Raw genomic sequence first — 18,788 nt, forward strand, 5'->3', positions numbered from 1 at the left:
ACTGCTTCAAATCTTTCTGGAAAAATGAAGCAGACTGTAAAGCAGTAGTCATCTAGCAAAATTAACAAAGGAAATATATTGAAATACCAACAATGGTTATACTTACATAGAATGATTATAAATTATCCTTTTTATTTTTTTATATTTCAATATTTGAGGATTGATTATGAATTAACCTCATTTCTAAAAAAGTCAACATTATATTCTAGAAAGTACAAACTTTTAATTCTATAGATGAGTCCCCTGTATAAAATCTTATAAACCTATAAAATTCTTTCTAATCCCTCTTTAAATATGTCCAATAATAGCAGGAAATTTATTACTTATTTCTGGATTCCTTCATAATGCAAATTTTTTTTCTCCCATTGTCTTGAAATCAATCTCCCTATATCTTCTATAGACTGGTTATATTCACACCATTTTTAGGGAAGCAAAAAGAAATATCATGTTTCTTAAAAATCTGATCCTGTGTTAAGTGATGATTTTTCTTCTTTAATCTCCACAATGTATGATCACTTAATACTAAATTTGTACGTCAGTCTTTTAAGGGTCTGAAGACAGTTATTACATCACCTCCATTTTCTCCCAAGGTAGTTATCTTCACTTCTTTCATGTCGTTTTATGACACTGATCTCTGTCCTTTATCCTGCTCCACTGCCTCCACATTCCTCTTAACTGAGTAGATCACAATACTCAAAACGAAGTTTCAGGTATAATCTGATCAGCATAGATAATATGGAGAGGATCGCCTCATGCTTGTGTGTTTGTGGTAGGTTTTTTGGTAGTGTGTTTATTCTCACGTTATAATGTCAAATAAAATGTCTACTTATAAAGCTTTTTCATCTGCTGCTGTTATTAACTATTAAAAGTAAATGAACGTGGGGCCTCTGAGTGGCTCAGTGGGTTAAGTGTCTGACTCTTGGTTCCAGCTCAGGTCATAATCTCATGGCTCATGAGACTGAGCCCTGTGTCGGCTCTGTGCTGACATCGCAGATATGTCTCTCTCTCTCTTTGCACCTCCCCAACTCCTGCTCTTTCTCTCTCTCTCAAAATAAACAAACATTAAAAAACGTAAATGAACTTAATCTGATATACATCCATCCATATAAATATAAACTACCTTATGTCATGATAAATTTATTTAAACAAACCAGTCCATCATCTTCCTAATGTCTCACTAGGTCATTTCATTATCTCAGTATCTTCTCCTTCCCCCTCCTACATCCCACAATAGTTGCAAATAACTTTATGTTTAGAGTTTTTAGTGCATTTTCTGATGTTAGTATGAATATGAAAGTGATCACACTTTTACAGCTTTTGGAAGCTTTTGTGAATTTGTGAGCACCTAAGTATGGATTCAGATAAATAGTTAAGTTAGTTACCTGTTCATAAAATTCATTGACAATACCCTCTGTCCATTGGAGATGGAGCTCTTTACATTTAGCTGGCCCATTGATATCAGCCAACTTTATACACATTTGGCAAACCAGTAGACGATCATTTTCATTGGTCCAATCTATTCCAACATCATCATTCACCTGTTTGAGGGGCAAAGTTAAAATGTGTTTTGCCTCAATGAAAGCAAAAGTAGAACTAAAGAAAAAACAATACTTATTATCTTTCTCCCATGAAGAGTTCAGAATACCAAGAAATGTGGAACTTCTTAGCTATTTAAAATGACATTATTCAAAAAACTATAAAAGAAAAAAAATAAATAAAAAATAAAATGTTAAAAAAATGAATAGAGGAAAATTCAGATAAAAACAGAGAGGAAGGCAAACCATAAAAGATTCTCTTTGACAGAGAACAAGCTAAGGGTTGCTAGAGAGGAAGTATGTGGGAATGGGCTAAATGGCCAAGTGGCGTTAAGGAGGGCCCTCGTTGGGATGAGCACCCCATGTTGTATGTAAGTGATGAACCACTGGGTTCTACTCTGGAAAGCAATACTACGCTGTATGTTAACTAACTTGAATTTATATACGTAAATTTTTAAAAATGAAACAAAATAATAACATCATTGGCTTGTGTAATAGTAAATTAGCTTATCAGAAAACTAAAATAAGAAATGATGGATAAAATAATTATTAATTACTGAAGTGAAAATAATGCTATTTAAAATTAACATAGATATATATATATATGGCTATAAATTTAAGTGATAAATAAATAAATAAACAAACAAACAAACAAAAAGAGGTGCCTGAGTGGCTCAGTTGGTTGAGCATCTGACTCGCTTTTTGCTCAGGTCATGATCCCGGGGTTGTGGGACTGAGCCTTTAAGATTGTCTCTCTTCCCCCTTTATATATGTGCTGCCGAAGTGAGCACAATCTATTTCTCCCTCTGCCTTTCTCCCCTGTGCATGCTCTCTAAATAAATAAATAAATAAAATTGGCATATATTACCAATTATCCGTAAATAAATGTAGCTTCAGATGATCAGAAATATTCTTAAGTTAAATTTGGTGTTTATGTTTGAAGCATGAAATTTTGTTTTGGCATTTTGATCTTTTCTACAGCCAGATAAATTATGTTAGTATACCACAGATATGAGAGCAAATTAAATCAAGGGAAAACCCAATGACAGTGAGATTTTTATTTCTCTGCAGCACAAAATGTAATATGTATATATACAAACAGCACCTCAACTTTTCAAGATTTCTAGATTGGGATCAAGCTTTATATATCTGCGTCTGGTTAAGCATTGCATTTTATTGCATTTTATTTTTACATTTGACATGTAAGAGGTAAGAGCAGTGAATTTTGTTCCACACTTTGATTCCATGACATCTTTCAATATGGTCATAAAATGAAGACTGGCACAAATCTAGTTACCTTGGCATTAAATTTGGCTACAAAATCAAAGTGTTTCTTCAGGTCAGTGGCCAAAATTGCTTCAATGACAAGGAAACGAAAATGCTTAAATTCCACATGGTCAAGGTTAACTAAGAAGTTGTACTCCGGCCGGGACATGAAAAGATTCCATGCAGCAGCTGCGTGATGATTCTCCAAAACTGAACGATCATTATAGAGCACCGCCTAGGCAAATAAGTAAGAGACTGAAGGGTTCAACTTTAAGTTTAAAAAAAAAATTAAAAACACATGAGAATATGCAAAGCTTTCAGAAGTTTCTTTTTGCACAGAACACAGAAATGTAATCTTGTGACTGTTGGTTATTAAGAATTATATATTGTAATTACATTGACTGATGGGCACTTTGCTTGGTTCAATTTCCTCTTTCATAAGATGACGTTCATTTCCTTGAAACTTTATTCTAAACTCTTGCAAATGAGGGGCTTACAGTTAGCCTTTATCAGATTTCTTTGCATGGGAATTTAACTACTTAAAACAATCCAAATACACTAAAATCTCTACGAGGTAACTCAGTTCCTTTCTACATCTAGAATAAAAATTACCTTTTTTTAAACACATACAACTGATAAATAGTAATGGAATCCCTGAGAAGCTCATAATTTAAAACATTCTCACCTCACAAGCAGCCATATAAAAAATCACACTTCAACTAGTAATTGAAGGTATATAATAAATATCTACTTGCTTGGAATTCTCTAATAATGCTGAGGGACACTGCAAAAGAAGAGGAAGTTGCCTAAAATCTGCTTGAAGACTAGTGTGGCAGAGAGATGACAATATAAGGTAAAAAGGCATTACGGATAAAAAGGAGAGACTAAGTGCATGATAACTGACATTGAACTAAGTAAAAATGCATACATGTGTAGGAAAATATGAATGATAAATGGTACTGGCAAAATGATTTGCCCATCTTTAGGAAAAATAATTCTGGTATAAGAAGGACAGGCTGGAATAAGTTTAAAGTAAGTAGTCAGGGAAAAAAAGTATCAGGATAATTTTATTATATATACATTAGAGGAAAATTCTAGTCTAGTCTATATGACAGGTGGAAATGGATGGGGATTGGGTAAAGGACAAAAGGCAAACAAGAAAAAAATAGTTTGTGACCAGATTGTCTTCTAGATCCTCTAGAAAGAAAAACAGTACCTCAGAATGCTTAGTTACATAGATCTAGCTAATTAAATCAAGGAGAAACTTATTGAGCTTAATCATATAAAGGAAGAGATTGAGATAGTGATTAATTATTGACTTAAATTTAAACATATGTAAATATGAACTTCTTTAAAGTTATTGTTTCGGAATACTATGTTTAGGTAAAACAATGACTTCAAGTGAAGGAGATACGTTGATGTTTAAATATTAATCAAGAGAAATGTCATAAGAATCATGGTTGTTACAATTAATATATTTCAAATGAATGGGATTTATATACAAAGAAGTCCCACATTCTTAAAAGTCCAAGAAAGACTGGGTTCTCTAATCTTTTCAAAAAGAGACTTTAGTATAGGTTTGATTTTCTTTGTTGAGAAGGTTCATTAATATGAATTCAACTAGTTTTTCTTCTTAAGAAAACTGAGAAGGGAGTCCCATGAGTAATAAAGTTGCATGCCTGCCATTAATAACTTGGAACAAACATGATATATATTCAAAATTAGCTTGGTCTCCAAGAATTTTTTCCTAGGGCTAAATATAGCTTGGTTCATATTCATTTGGTCCCTATTATAAGTCAAATTTATAAAATACATTTCCTTTGGAAAATCTCTAAATTAAATTATTTCTTTAATCAAAATTGAAAGGTTTACCTGAGGAGCACTAGTTGCAACCAGGAAAGCATTAGTCCTTCCAGGGTGATCATAATCATGCATGGCTGCAGCTACATACAGTGCCATTAACTCTAAGGCGGGGATATTTCCAGAGAGACATCCATATTTATCATCAGGCACATTATACATTTTTGAGAATACATATCCCATATGTCCATGTGTACACCCACTGTCAGAATCTGAGAAGAGAAAATGAAAGTAATAGAAAGTTTTGAAAAGTATTAAACTGACACCATTTGTCTTGACTTCCTTTTTTAAAGAAATACTTTTCCCCCCCACAGTTAGCTAGGAAGCAGAGATATACTTAATAAGTACCTGAATCACTTGCTGATCCATGATCATTAATCACAGTTGAGTGGCCTGGAATTGGTTGTGTAGTAAGATACCAAACAGCATGTAAGACGTCAGTGGCATGGATTCTGTTATGATCTTTAACCAATGCAAAGGAACAGTCATTAATTTGTGAACTTGGGGTCCAAGGACTAACAGTGCCATCTACTGGATAAACAGTTTAGTCTTAACATTTTAATACCCCAGCGAAAGGCAGCTTAACATTCAAGGACAAATACTCTTTCATTACTCTTCCATTACTCCAAAATATCCATAGTGACAAGAAAAAGAAAAAGTGCACACAACATTCATTATTCATGCAGATGTCTGAAGTGGAAAAGTCTGTATGCAGCGTCTACCAGAAACCTAACATATATAGAACACTCACTATGTGAAATCCCTGTAATGTTTACCCTTATATGTATTTCCCTGCTCCTGTATAAGATTATGCAGAGGACCAAAATAAAAGAAAGAACCCTAACATGCTTCAAATAAGTCAGACGAATAGTCTATATCACCCAATGTTTCATCTCTGATAAATAGCATGCAAATATAATCTGTGAATAAAACATAGTACTATTCTTCTGTATCAAACTTAAAACACTGGTTAAAAATTAATTATATGTTTTATATGTAGATTAAATCCACAAAGCAAAATTGAAAACAAGAATTAATCATGTTCTTTGATCTAAAATTCGAGTTTGGGAATACAGCTCTAGGAAATACCTAAAGAGAAAAATAAAAACCTCTTTGTACATTAATGTAGGGAGTCGAGTCATTTAGAATAGAGCAAAATTTATGGGAAAACTACACCTCTAGTTACAATGTCATTATCATGGGAAGGGGAACTATTTTTTTTTAATGTTTTTAATTTATTTTTTGGAGAGACAGAGAGAGACAGCATGAGTAGGGGAGGGTCAGAGAGAGAGGGAGACACAGAATCTGAAACAGGCTCCAGGCTCTAAACTCGCTCTGAGCACAGAGCCCAACGCAGGGCTCAAACCCACGAACTGTGAGATCATGACCTGAGCCAAAGCCAGATGCTTAACTGACTGAGCCACCCAGGCGCCCCGAAGGGGGTCTATTTTACATGTGCAGCTCAGCTTCTATTGAACCATGATAAAAGACCTGGTGTTCTCTTGGCTCACCTTTTTTTTTGGTTCAATTCTCCCAAGTTTTTCTCTTGTCTACTGCTCCTTCATAGTATTTCACTGATTGCTATGTTTTACCCTAAGTGTGCTAACTTTACATACTTTATTTCCAGTGGCCAACGATAATACAGTCTGCTCCAATATAGATTATATCTCTGAATAATACTCAACAGATGAGAAAACAGAAGAGAAAAATAAGAATGATAATGGGACTTGAAGAGAAACAGCTGGCTCCTGGTCAGAGAAGAAAGAAAAGACTGACATTGTTGGTGGCATACAGAGGGAATGTATGGGGACAGTGCCTATTCTCCTACATTTCTGGCAACTCTTAGGAGTCGGTCTTTAGGTGAGGTCATGTAGCTAAACTTTACATGAACATCCCAGCAATCCAGTCCAGGGGCCTGTGAGGACTTGAGAAGATGTGTTCAGAAGACCTCTGAGTAACAGACATCCCAGGATCCAAAAGGGAGAAGGAGTAAAACCTGTGCTCTTCACCATCGCCAGACATTCTCTAGAGAACAATTGTATTGAAACTGGAGTCTATATATCTACGTATAGACTATCCTGAGTCATCCTAGACCATTACGCTACATCCACACCTGTGTCATGTACAAAACTGATGATATTAAACGTTTCTGGATTTAGGTCATATCTGATTTTGTCTCTATTCTGGTATTATAGCCTGTGTTACCTTAAGCGAGTTACAATTCTCAGTCTCATTTCCTCATCTTAAAGGTTTAGACAAATTCAATAACAGTGCCTTATTTCAAAGTACGATTGTGAGAATTAGAGAAGAAGACGTATTTTTAAATTCCTGACACATAGTAAGCTTGCAGTTCATATAAATATATTCACATAAAATTAATTATTGCTGTTGGAACAAGATGGTATAGATCAGCGGTTTTCTTCTGAAATCCATGCTGGATTTATTGAGAACTGAAGAGATAAAAATAACAGCCATGCTAAACCGTTGGGGGATGGAGACGGCAGTGATGATCTGGTTGAGGAAGAAACTGCTCAGGCTGCCATGAGGATACATATTGGGAGAGAGCTTCTCAGTTCTTTTCCTCCCCTTTGTTGCAAGCTGGGAAAATGACTGTGTGCAAGTAGTTCCCAGCGCTCTTCCACAGAAACCTGTGCACATGCCCAGCATCATGAAAGGTGGATGGGGGCAGTGTCGGGGTGTTGGCAGAGTCTGTTTGGGGTGACAGACAACACCAAATACAGATAAACCTGTTGAGTCACTGCTTCCTGCCCTATTCCCCACCCCAAGGCCTAGGGCCAGAAGGCTTCACAGGTAACTTTTGTAAATTTTCAATGAACAAACAATCTTATCTAAATAATCTGGGGTTGAAAATATAAAAAGGAGGGAATCTCCCTGACTCATTTTATGAGGCTGGTATAATTTCAATTTAAGAACTAGGTAAAGACACTATATGGAAAAAAATGCCCCCTTTGCAAATGGAAAATCACCTGCCTTATAAGCAGTCAATAACATGTTTGTTGAACAAATATTTATTTATCATGTATTATATGCAAGTATTGTGTTAAGCGCTGATATTGCTACTATTCTCGCCATTAACTTTATGACCAACTCAGGAGCAAAGGCACCAGGAAATAAGCTACTGGGTCAACACAGGGGATTTTGTAGGATACACAAACATGCTAAAACACTTCTTGCAGGCAGCTGAGAGGGATAAGGAAGAGTTATCAGAGGTATTATTATTATTATCCTTATTATTATTATCCCTCTTCCTTCATCTCTGCATTTTGGACAAATCTCCATCTAACTCTCTTGATGGTTCCCCCACCCATCTGGCAAGCCCCTCTGCCTCTCTGACCACACATACCACACGTGCACACACTAACACATAACATGCCCTACCTCATACCCAAAGCCTGTCCGTCTCCCTCTCCTGTCTTGATATACTTATTTTCTCAAATTTCTCCTGATCCCTCAAGCACAGAGTTAAAGTGAACTGGCATGGAGGGTTGGCGTTATATGTAAAATTTGTACATTTTTAGACCTACAGATTTTCAATTTAAAATTCTGTCTATACACCGATGTAAAAGTGTTAAAGAAGAAAAGTGATAATGTAAATATTTCCCCCCTTTGGAATATAGCAAATACTGTAATATTTCTACCTTTAGCTTGTGCCATGTCACCTCAGAATCTAGCTTTAGAATTGGTGGGCACATGACATAGAGCTTAAGTGAACTGAACACAGATTGAGCAAGATTGTTCTCATCACTCTCATTAAATAGTGTCTGGTCACAAGTATTTCTGAGACATTCTACCCATTTCTCCAACTTCAGTGACAAGAATGAGCGGTGTTAGGAAAAATGTATTTTAGAGATGTAAGTCTGAAAAGAGAAAAAGCAATCTCAAAAGTAACTTTGAATTCACAAATGCATTATCATCTGATGGTTCATCTTCACTTGCCAATATGCCCAATTGAAAAGGACTGTGAACAATATTAAACATTATTGATCTTTCTGTGCAATTCAATATAAACTAGACCTTAATTTATCCTAATCTTTACTGAGGAAATATATATTTGGTATCATATTTCTATCAGTGACTTGCGTATATTGGCATCTTGTCATATCTACCTACGTCTATTTATTTTTTTATGAAAAATTTTAAAAGTATTTTATTTACTTTTGAGAGACAGAGATAGAGACAGCATGAGCAGGGAAGGGTCAGAAAGAGAGGGAGACATAGAATCTGAAGACAGGCTCCAGGCTCATGAACTAGCTGTCAGCACAGAGCCTGATGCAGGGCTTGAACCCACAAACCACAAGATCATAACTTGAGCTGAAGCCGACGCTCAACTGACTAAGCCACCCAGGTGCCCCAATTTTTTTTTAAATTTTTTAAGTTTATTTATTTTGAGAGAGCAAGAGAGAACAAGCAGAGGAGAGGCAGAGAGAGAGGGAGACAGAAGATCTGAAGCAGGTTCCACCCTGACAAGAGAGAACCCAACACGGGGCTCGAACCCACAAATTGTGAGATTGTGACCTGAGCCGAAGTCAGATGCTTAACTGACTGAGCCACCCAAGCACACTTATTTTTTAATCTGGATTCTTCAAATTTTAGTAAGAGTCCTGGGTACAAATTTAAAAGCTTTTGGAATGCCTGGGCAGCTTAGTCAGTTGAGCATCCAACTCTTGATTTAGGGTCAGCTCATGATCCCAGGATCGGGATCAGCCCTATGTCAGGCTCCACACTGAGGATGGACCCTGTTTGAGATTCTCTCTCTCTCTGCTTCTCTCCCTACACATGCTCTCTCTTTAAAAACAAACGAACAAATGAACAAATAAGCAAGCAAGCAAGCAAGCTTTCACATTTTCCTGCTTCTCTTAAAAATTATTAATGGTGAACTTAGAAGTCTAATATAATTTAGTTTCTATTATTTTAGGTGACCATCATATTAAAGTTAATCTAATCCTGTTTTAGTTACTCTTGAGCTTTTTCATTTAGGTATGGGTTTATTTAGATAGAGCTATTAGAAACAGTTCTCTAGGCATATATATTAAAGTTAAGGACACATACAGCAATTTTTGTGTAGCATAATTATTAATGATAATCAAAGCTTTTAATAAATATCTATATTACTCTAAATTTACAACACCACCATATGCAAGGAATTAGTATTTGAAAGTGATCATCAATCCAACTAAAACTTTCCTGTGAGAAGGTATCAGTGAATTTCCTTTATGGAAAGTATCTGAGACTCCTAATAGAACAAGCAGGTTTATTATACCAAATTCTTTTCACATGGAATGAAGAACCCACATTTCAGGGAAAAAATCTATTTGCTTGTAAAATAAAAAAAACATATAAGAATGAATAATAAAATTTAGAATCTGGAAACTTCTTTTTATCCTTGAATACTAGTCAACATTCACTATGACTTAATGACATACTGCCTAGAGAAAAGTTAGTAGTTAATAAATCAATTTGTACTCCATGGACTTGGCTATAGCTGATTATGTCACTAAAATATATTTGGAAATATAGCAATTTTTAAATTTAGTCTGGGGACTAGCTGTTGAAAAATCAGTAACAGTTATGTCAATCACTGGCATCCAATCAGGGTGAGCCCTGGGAAAATGGTACTAAGAAAGCAAGGCTTATCTTGAGATCCTTTAAACTACTTCTTTTTCATATTTCTCTCTCAATTTCCATGGCTCTATTGGCCAGACATTCCCAAGGGGACCAGTGTTCTTAAACTCCTCTTTCCTCTATACCCACTGTCCTGTTTTGCCCGCATTTTGGTCCCATATTCTCCAACAAATCTCATTTATGGATCCAATTCTTCATTCTCTTCTCCTATGACATTCCATTAGCTGTGCATTTTCGTTCCAATCAGATGCCATTTTGAAAAATAATATGTTGGGGTGTCTGGGTGGCTCAGTCAGTTAAGCGTCCGGCTTCAGCTAAGGTCATGATCTCGTGGTTCGTGGGTTCGAGCCCTAGTCGGGCTCTGTGCTGACAGCTCAGAGCCTGAAGCCTGCTTCAGAGTCTGTGTCTCCTTCTCTCTCTCTCTGATCCTCCCCTGCTCATGCTGTCTCTCTCTCTCTCAAAAATAAATAAAAAACATTAATAATAATAATAATAATATGTTAATAATGGATCACTAGCTTAATGTACTACCTCTTTCTGGAAATACCTGTACTTCATCGGTCTCGCTAGAATTTTTATTTAACTCAGCTTTTTGCAACTAGAAAAAGACATGTAGTTCTAAAGTCTAAGGTATATAAAAGCAAATTAAGAACTTAAATTTTAAAACATGATTTGAACATTTCTTAGACATATTTCAACCAATATATGATGTCTATTTCTCTTGCTGTATGCCATTTATTTTCTAAAAGTCATGATTTCTGTACATTTTCACCTTCTCCCTGACTGGATTTTGGGCATTTTCTTCCATTCCATATTTTTGAAGCATTTAGGATGCTTCTATTATATGTTCAGATGATACCTGCAATGCTCCATATTGAAAATTTAACATCTCTCTTTTCTAATTTTGCATTGTTATAAATCACAAACTATGCTCACAATATTTAAAGTTCACAAACTTGAACACTTGTTTCACAAACTTTTCCTTTGGTCTTCACATTTATCTGATTTTTTTTAAAGGCTTCTATTAATTTCTTTGCAACCACTTCCAGGTGTCTCTCTCTTTTTTTTTTTTTTGGTCTATTTTATTAATTAGATGATCACTCACCTGTCCCTCAACCCCCAGCCAGATTTCTGTGGTTTTTGTTATATTCAAGAACATCAAGAGTTAACGATTTAACTCTGCAGATGCCAGAACAAAAGTTGAATTCACCCAATAAAAGGTGTACATTATAAAATAAGCAATAAATTTAACACTTAATTATTTGTGGAGCACACACTTAATTGGCATACTAGGTGAAGGTATTACTATAACTCCTTTAGAGTTATTACGTCATTTTATCCTCGTAACAATCCTAAGAAGCAGATACCATGATCCCCATTTTGTGGAACGAGAAATGAGGCATGCAGAGGTTACAGAAGGCCCACAGTCCTCCACAGATTACAAGTAGGCGCCAGGATTCTGAAAAAGGCTATTATCTCCTAATCCTATACCTTGTGGCGATTGACAGCTAGCCTCTGCTAGCTGCTAATGATTCAATATCCTACTACCCAGAGCAAATTTGACGTATTTTAAGGTGTTATTTCACAAATAACTTATACTTACAAGGAATTTCCCTGTATCCAATCTCCAAAGCATGAAAATAATTCATAAATTCCCTAACTGGAATTTTGAATGCTTCAAAGAGGCCCATGTCTTCAAAAAGTCTGTATGATACCTATAAACAGAAACACGAAGCTTTACAGAACATCAAAGAATTCATGGCCAGTAGAGACACTTATTGGGAACAATAAGTCAGGTAGATATTGAGGAATTCTGTGTGTCTAGCCCACTAGTCCCTGACCACAAGGGGTATTTAATCTGATGGGGATATGCAACCAAGAAAACAACCAACTCAAACTACAGTATACACTGCAGAAACATATAGGCACTCAGTTGTGTCTGATATCAACTACTAGACAACACTACCTAATACATTGTTCATTACGTAGTGCATACTATAAGCACTAACAAATGAGAAAAAGCTTTAATTTGGACCAATTTTATTGAAAAAAAATATTTCCAGAGGATAAAGGATTCAGAGCTGTACCTTAGTGAAGGAGAAAGAATTATGAGAGAGGAAAAGAGTTAACTTGACTAAACATATATAGAAAACCCATTTATTCTACTGCAGTATAAATAGCATCTAAATTATTTTTTCCTCATATCTTCTCTTTCTCCTCCAAATATCTATTCTCCTTCCAACTGCATTCACAGTGCTGGCACTTCAAAGCCAGTGAATACCTTTGCATATAATTGGCATATCTGACATGCAAATTATGGAGAAAAAAATGATAAAGGCACAGAAAGTGATGGGGAGAGAAATGCTCATTCACATGGCAGAATGGAGTACAGTGCCATTTTCTGTGGCCTAACGTCATATCACAAAGGCACAGAGTTGGTTATAACTCAGGAGACTTTAGGAAAGAATTTTTCATCATTTTTATTATCTGCATCTCTTCTTAAAATTGTCTTGAAATAATTCTTCCAAATCTTTGATATACTGTTTTATAGTTAATTTCTATCTTTTTGTCATTTGACTTTAAATATATGTAAAGACATTCCTTTTTGAACTTATTTAATTTGAAAGAGAGAGAGTGAGCAAGAGGGGGAGTGGCAGAGAGAGAGAGACAGAGAATCCCAGAGAATCCACGCTGTCAGCACAAAGCCTGATGTAGGGCTTGAACCCACAAACCACGAGATCATGACCTTAGCAGAAATCAAGAGTTGGATGCTAAACCAATTGAGCCACACAGGTGCCCCTGAATGATATGCCTTTAATTATATGCTCAGTGTTTATCATATATGTATATATACATATAATAAAGGAATTTTTATTTAAAATGAAACAGGAGGATATAAAAAAAAATCTCACAAGTGTACTCGCAGAAAAATAAAATGTAAAGACTGACAGACTGATATCCTATCAATGACTGATTTACAAAAAAGTGGTCAACACTGGAATTTTCTTAAATGATAGGGAGTTGAGCAAGACTTGCCTCATATGAACCTTGAGAAGTTGTACTTACGGTCTCTGGAGGCATGAACACGGAATGGCCAGGGCTGGGCTGGTCTCACAAAACAAGCTGACCTCAGCTTTGCTTGCATGCCTGTACTGGTTTTGTCTGGGTAATTTTCAAACCTGGTCCCATTTGTTGTAGATGTTTAATGGACTCTAATTGAACTATCCCATTTTTACATTCCTTTCCCAAAGATCCAGCCAACCCCCAAGCACTCAAGAGACTCATGATAGCTTGTTATAGTTTGCACATCCTAAATTGCACTGCCTCTGCTATTCCGGAATAAACTCATTTTTTGACAATTTTGAGCTTGCCTCAGTTTACTTCTTTAGGCTGGCATAACTAAAAAGCTGAGTTATTCATTCAGCATGTATCTATTGAGTCCCTACAATGTTCCAAACAATCTTCTGCATATAAAGCATATATGCAGGTGAACAAAACAAAGACCTCTTCCTTCAGGGAGTATGGTCTAGCAGGGGACGGCAGCAAACAACAGACATAATAAGGTATACACTATGATAAAAAATAGTAAGTAATACGGACAAAAAGGGGAGCAGGGGTGGAGGACTGAGAATACAGGGAAGCTATGGAATTTGCCTTTGTAAGTATCGTGGTTAGAAGAGACGTACCCTAGGTGACATTTGAGCAAAGAATTGAAGGATATGTAGACTGAGGTACATGGATATCTGAGAAAAGAGTTTTTCATACAGAGAAAAAGCCCTGTGCAAAGGCCCTGAGGCATCCTTGCTGTACTCAAAAAAGAGTAAGAAGGCCAGCATGGCTAAAACAGACTGAATGAGGACAGGAATCGAATTTAAGTCAGTAACAGCAGAGTGGGATTAGACAGGATGCAATGTTGGGGTTTGACAGCCAGCCTGGCCATTATAAGATTTTTACCCTAAGTGAGGTAGGGAGTCCCTGGAAGAGATTAGAGCAGGAAAGTAACTTTATTTGACTTATGCTTTAAAAGCGTCACCGTAGCTGCTGTTGGGAATAGATCCTACACTATGTATATCAACTTCTGTACGCTTTTCTCCACTCTGAATGGCAAGTACATTGAAGTTTTGCCTTTTTTGTGTGTTACATAACATCTACATCTCCTCTCTTTAAAGATGCAACAGAAAGTGAAGTTTAAGGTTTCTGTAATAGTTCCAGCTAGTTTTTTTTTTTAAGTTAGCTTCTCTTAACTACTGCGTTAGTCTATATATGAGTTCTTGCTTATAAATAACTAATGGATTTAACTATGCGTGTTACCTCAGGGACTTGTCCGAGACCACACAGCTGACATTATCAGAACCAGAATTTAAGCCAAGCCTTTTTTGGCTTCAAATTTTGTACTCTAAACTGTGTCAGATCCTACCACTGGTATGTGAAAAGCAATGTTGTTAGGATTGCAAATAACTACAGTTTCCCATTACTGTCTTAAACATTTGAAAGATGAATTGAAAAATTAAGACACCAGGATATCTTAGAGTATGGTTTTAAAATAGGACAATTTTCACTAAGATGCCCTTACAAATCAACCACCAGTAATTTAAACTCACAAATAAAGATTCCATTAACCAGGTAATTACTGGTCACTGGAAAAAGTAAGCACTCTTCTGAAATCTGAACCATGCCCTTTTAAATTTGTTAAAGTAAATAATGATAATCATCAAAAAGGCAGTCAGTATATTGAGACTGAAAAGTCATTTCCATTGCACATATGTCTCTTTAAAAATCTTTTGAAGTGAAACTTTTTCTATGTAGTTTCAGCCAAAAGGTGATTTCTTGGAATGTTCAAGTTAATTCATTTCAGCTGTCCTAAAAGTCTTACTAAGGTAAAAAAAAAAATGCCTTTCACACGGTGAAAATTTCATGATCTTGTGCTTATAAACTCCAATCAAAGGAAAAAAAAACCCATAAAGTTCTACTCAGCAAGACAAAAATGCATTTTCTCAATGTTCAATGTTTTTTAAGTTAGAAAGATAAAATAGTGACATACCAAGGATCATGTAGTTATTTAATTTTGAAAGGTGACTGGAAAAAAAACACATTAGTGAATTTTATCGCACTCTAATTGTTCATTACATCTAATTTTTCTTTTGTGTAATCATATCCAGGCCTCAAGACATTTTGTGGCAAAGGTGGTCCAAGTGTCACACTCCCACCCCTTGCTCCCAAAAATTCAAGGGGCACTAGGTACCTGGAACAGTATTTGCTAAACTGTCACTGGTGCTAAAAAACCAATTGCTACAATAACCAGTTTTTCACTGGCTCAAACTCTTTATTCCCAGTCTGGAGACAGAATAAGTGAATGTGTTTTATAAGGGGTTGAGAAACAGCTGAAGGTAAATGAAAGTCAAAAGTATGAATTTTCTGGGGTGCCTGGGTGGCTCAGTTGGTTGCGTGTCTGACTCTTGATCTCATGGTTCCTGAGTTCGAGCCCCACCTTGGTCTCTACACTGAGTGTGGGGAGTGTTCTAGAGATTCTTCCTCTCTCTGCTTCTCCCCTGTTCATGTTCTCTCACACTCTCTCTCTCAAAATAAATAAATAAACTTAAAAAAATAAGTATGGATTTCAAATCACGGGTCCTATATTTACTATATGACTAGATGAATGGGACATGCTCTTTGAAGCCTAGGTTTCCTCTTCTGAACAACTGCATCAAGGTTACTGAGAGGATTCAAGTGCAGAGTTCAGGGACGTCTGTGACATGTTCCAAATACCCAACAACGTGAAAATTTTCTCTTTATAGGAAACACACACTGTGTGAAAGGGAAAGCAGACTTCCGGGCCCACAGCCACCTCTTCTTGTGGCACCATCCCAGGGATATTTTCAGGCAAAACCCTTCCCTCAAAGGTGTAGTCTGCAAGGGGGTTCAGAAAGTGGGATACCAAGCCTCCCAGGAGCCCCGAGGTGTGAGGTTAAGGTGGACTGCATAAAAACAGCTGCCATTCAAGGTGTCTTCAAGATCACCTAGCATAAATGATGTTGCTTAGCAATGAGAAGGAAAGATGGGGGAAATGGGACCATTAACTCCTCAGTAAAAGTGCAAGGGTGTCACCCGAGGCCTCACAGTGTTCATGGTCAGAAGAGCGTCCAGCAGAGGCAACTACATAGTACACAGACCGTGTAATTATTTTGAGCTTCAGAAACAATCATTTTAGCACACTTTTGTATGTAGCAAGTTGAACTGCCATTATTTTAACACATGTCTAATTTCCCTATTAGTTCCTTTAAGGCAAAGATATACTTTCCTTCTTGAACACTAGTCTAGTACTTTGTGTGTGTGGATCTGAAAAACAGAAAAGGCTCATCTTCTTTCAAAGCTTCATGGATCAGGAATCCTCACCCTGAAGCTCTACACGTAAATACTTGTTGAGAAGTGTGAAGAAAGCCTGTCTCTGATGGATAGGGTAGAAATCAGGATGACACGCGATTTATCTTCTATGTTTTCCAGGGAAATGTTAGTGGCTCCAATAAATCTGGGTCTTGAATTCTAAGTCTTATATTAATTTGGTGGTCCTTAGCATCTCTGCTGTGATATTTAATCAATCTATGAAAACACACTTGTAATATTTTGCATAAGCTGATAAGTATTATTGTATTATCCCCTTCAATTGAGTGTGTGTTCTGATAGGTTTTTGATACTGGAACAATTCCAGTGTTTTGTTTCATTTACTGAGAACAATCATACTCAAATTTTTAATTTCTGTTTTTTCTTTCTCCTTCAGGGACACAAATACACACACACACACACACATATGCTTGTATATATACATACTAATATGCACATATTAATGTGGAAATTAATATATAAATTAATGTGGGAAATCATCTAGCTTAAGAAGAAAATACTAAAAGTCTTGTTAAGTGGCAAAAGTTCATAGTCTATTTCTTGTAACACTTAATGGTGTCTTCTGTATTAAAACAACTCTGATATGTTTCTCATAGCAATGGAAGGAAATGTGTTTCTGCACAATATCTTACTTTTGGTAAGACCTAAACATTGTAATATTTTTAAAAAAATTTTAAATAGTCATTGGAAAAAATTACAGACAATAAATTCCTATTTATATTTAGGCAGCTTTCTTATTTTGAGGGTTTATATCAGGTTTTCTTTGTTTGAATTTTATAAGTTTCAGATTTACTTCTCCATCTTGCTTGTATATTCCCATCCTCTTCCACTCTGTCTTAAAAACTACATATTTTAATTGCACAATATGGTATTCCACTCATTTGAAATTCCAATTTCTTTTGTTAACCTACCACCAAGGAATCTACAGAATGTGAGGTACTAAAATTTCCTTTCTCCACCTGAAAACTGTCACCAGTGTCAAGTATGTAGAAAGCTTTAACCGACCAACCGAAAAAGAAAGCTTTTTCCTACATTTAAAATCACACGTATGAATGCCTTCCTTACCTGGCTAAGAATACGGCCACATTTTCTTCCTATTTTTTCCACCAAATCAAAAATTGGAAAATTCCAAGTATTTAGTTGCTCCATAATGGAGTCCAAGTTATCCATGACAAGAGGTTCAGGAGCAAGAATTGGTTTGTCCTATAATGAAAAAGAAAATATTTTAGGAACATGAAATTTCTTTCTGCAAAGTGATTTGTGCTCATTCAACAACTAATTTTACAAAAGTAAATGACTTAAAACTTCAGGGTGAATGAGTGATCTTAAAAAAAAATCAAGATGAACAAGACATTGGTCCCAAAGTAAAGAGAAAAAAAAAAGTCCTAATGCTATTTCATACCATGAATTTTGCATATCAGGTGCCTGCCAATTCCTGGTTCATATATGCTACAGGAAAAAATAGGTATTTCTTTGCTAAGTTAATATAATTGATTTTCACCTACTGTGGGATTCTTCAATACATACTGAAGGACTTCGGGATGCTCTGAAACTGTATGAAAATTTATCTCTTTAGATGTATATGTAAATTTTTCTGGTAGGATTCCTGGCTTATACTGGACTTTCAGATGAAACCCATGAGCGAGGAGGAGTCAATCATCCCCCTACCCCTCTTGGCCAAATTTATATTATTGTTTCAAAATCAGCATTAATCCCAAGATAAGTGCCCCATTTTTCACATTTTTACTTAATTTGTGTGATTTATGGTTTTCAAAGAAACCTGCACTAAAGAAATGTAAAGACATTTTATAATTGGTTCTAATAAGGATATTCTTAAGAGTACATTTACCAAAAAATAAAAATAAAGAATAATGATACTGAAGATTAGAAGACATACAAATTACATTATCTGACAAGCTCTTTAAATTAAAAGTATAAATGGTAACTCAGGTAAAAGAAAAATGATAAGAGCAACAACTGATAATTACATGACAGTGAACTATTTTCTACTATTTGCTGCCTCCCCCCAATTAATCTGACTCAAATATATGCTTTTATCCTCTTTAAACAGATCTCTATAAACAC

At 35.8% G+C, this 18,788-nt stretch overlaps 1 protein-coding gene across 2 annotated transcripts in view; it reads right to left on the minus strand.

Annotated features, from left to right (window-relative positions):
• Nucleotides 1-18,788, minus strand: part of PDE3A (phosphodiesterase 3A) — a 306,642-nt gene that overhangs the window by 8,947 nt on the left and 278,907 nt on the right. For both annotated transcript variants that reach the window (XM_029955019.1, XM_029955020.1), the window contains exons 9-14: nt 17,769-17,906; nt 11,908-12,019; nt 5,010-5,123; nt 4,674-4,873; nt 2,833-3,036; nt 1,383-1,538 (exon numbers count right to left, since the gene is read on the minus strand). In XM_029955019.1, the coding sequence (XP_029810879.1) occupies nt 1,383-1,538; nt 2,833-3,036; nt 4,674-4,873; nt 5,010-5,123; nt 11,908-12,019; nt 17,769-17,906 (924 nt within the window). The remainder of the gene's footprint in view (nt 1-1,382; nt 1,539-2,832; nt 3,037-4,673; nt 4,874-5,009; nt 5,124-11,907; nt 12,020-17,768; nt 17,907-18,788) is intronic.

The sequence above is a fragment of the Suricata suricatta genome, chromosome 10 (genome assembly GCF_006229205.1).
Source record: "Suricata suricatta isolate VVHF042 chromosome 10, meerkat_22Aug2017_6uvM2_HiC, whole genome shotgun sequence".
Lineage (NCBI taxonomy): Eukaryota > Metazoa > Chordata > Mammalia > Carnivora > Herpestidae > Suricata > Suricata suricatta.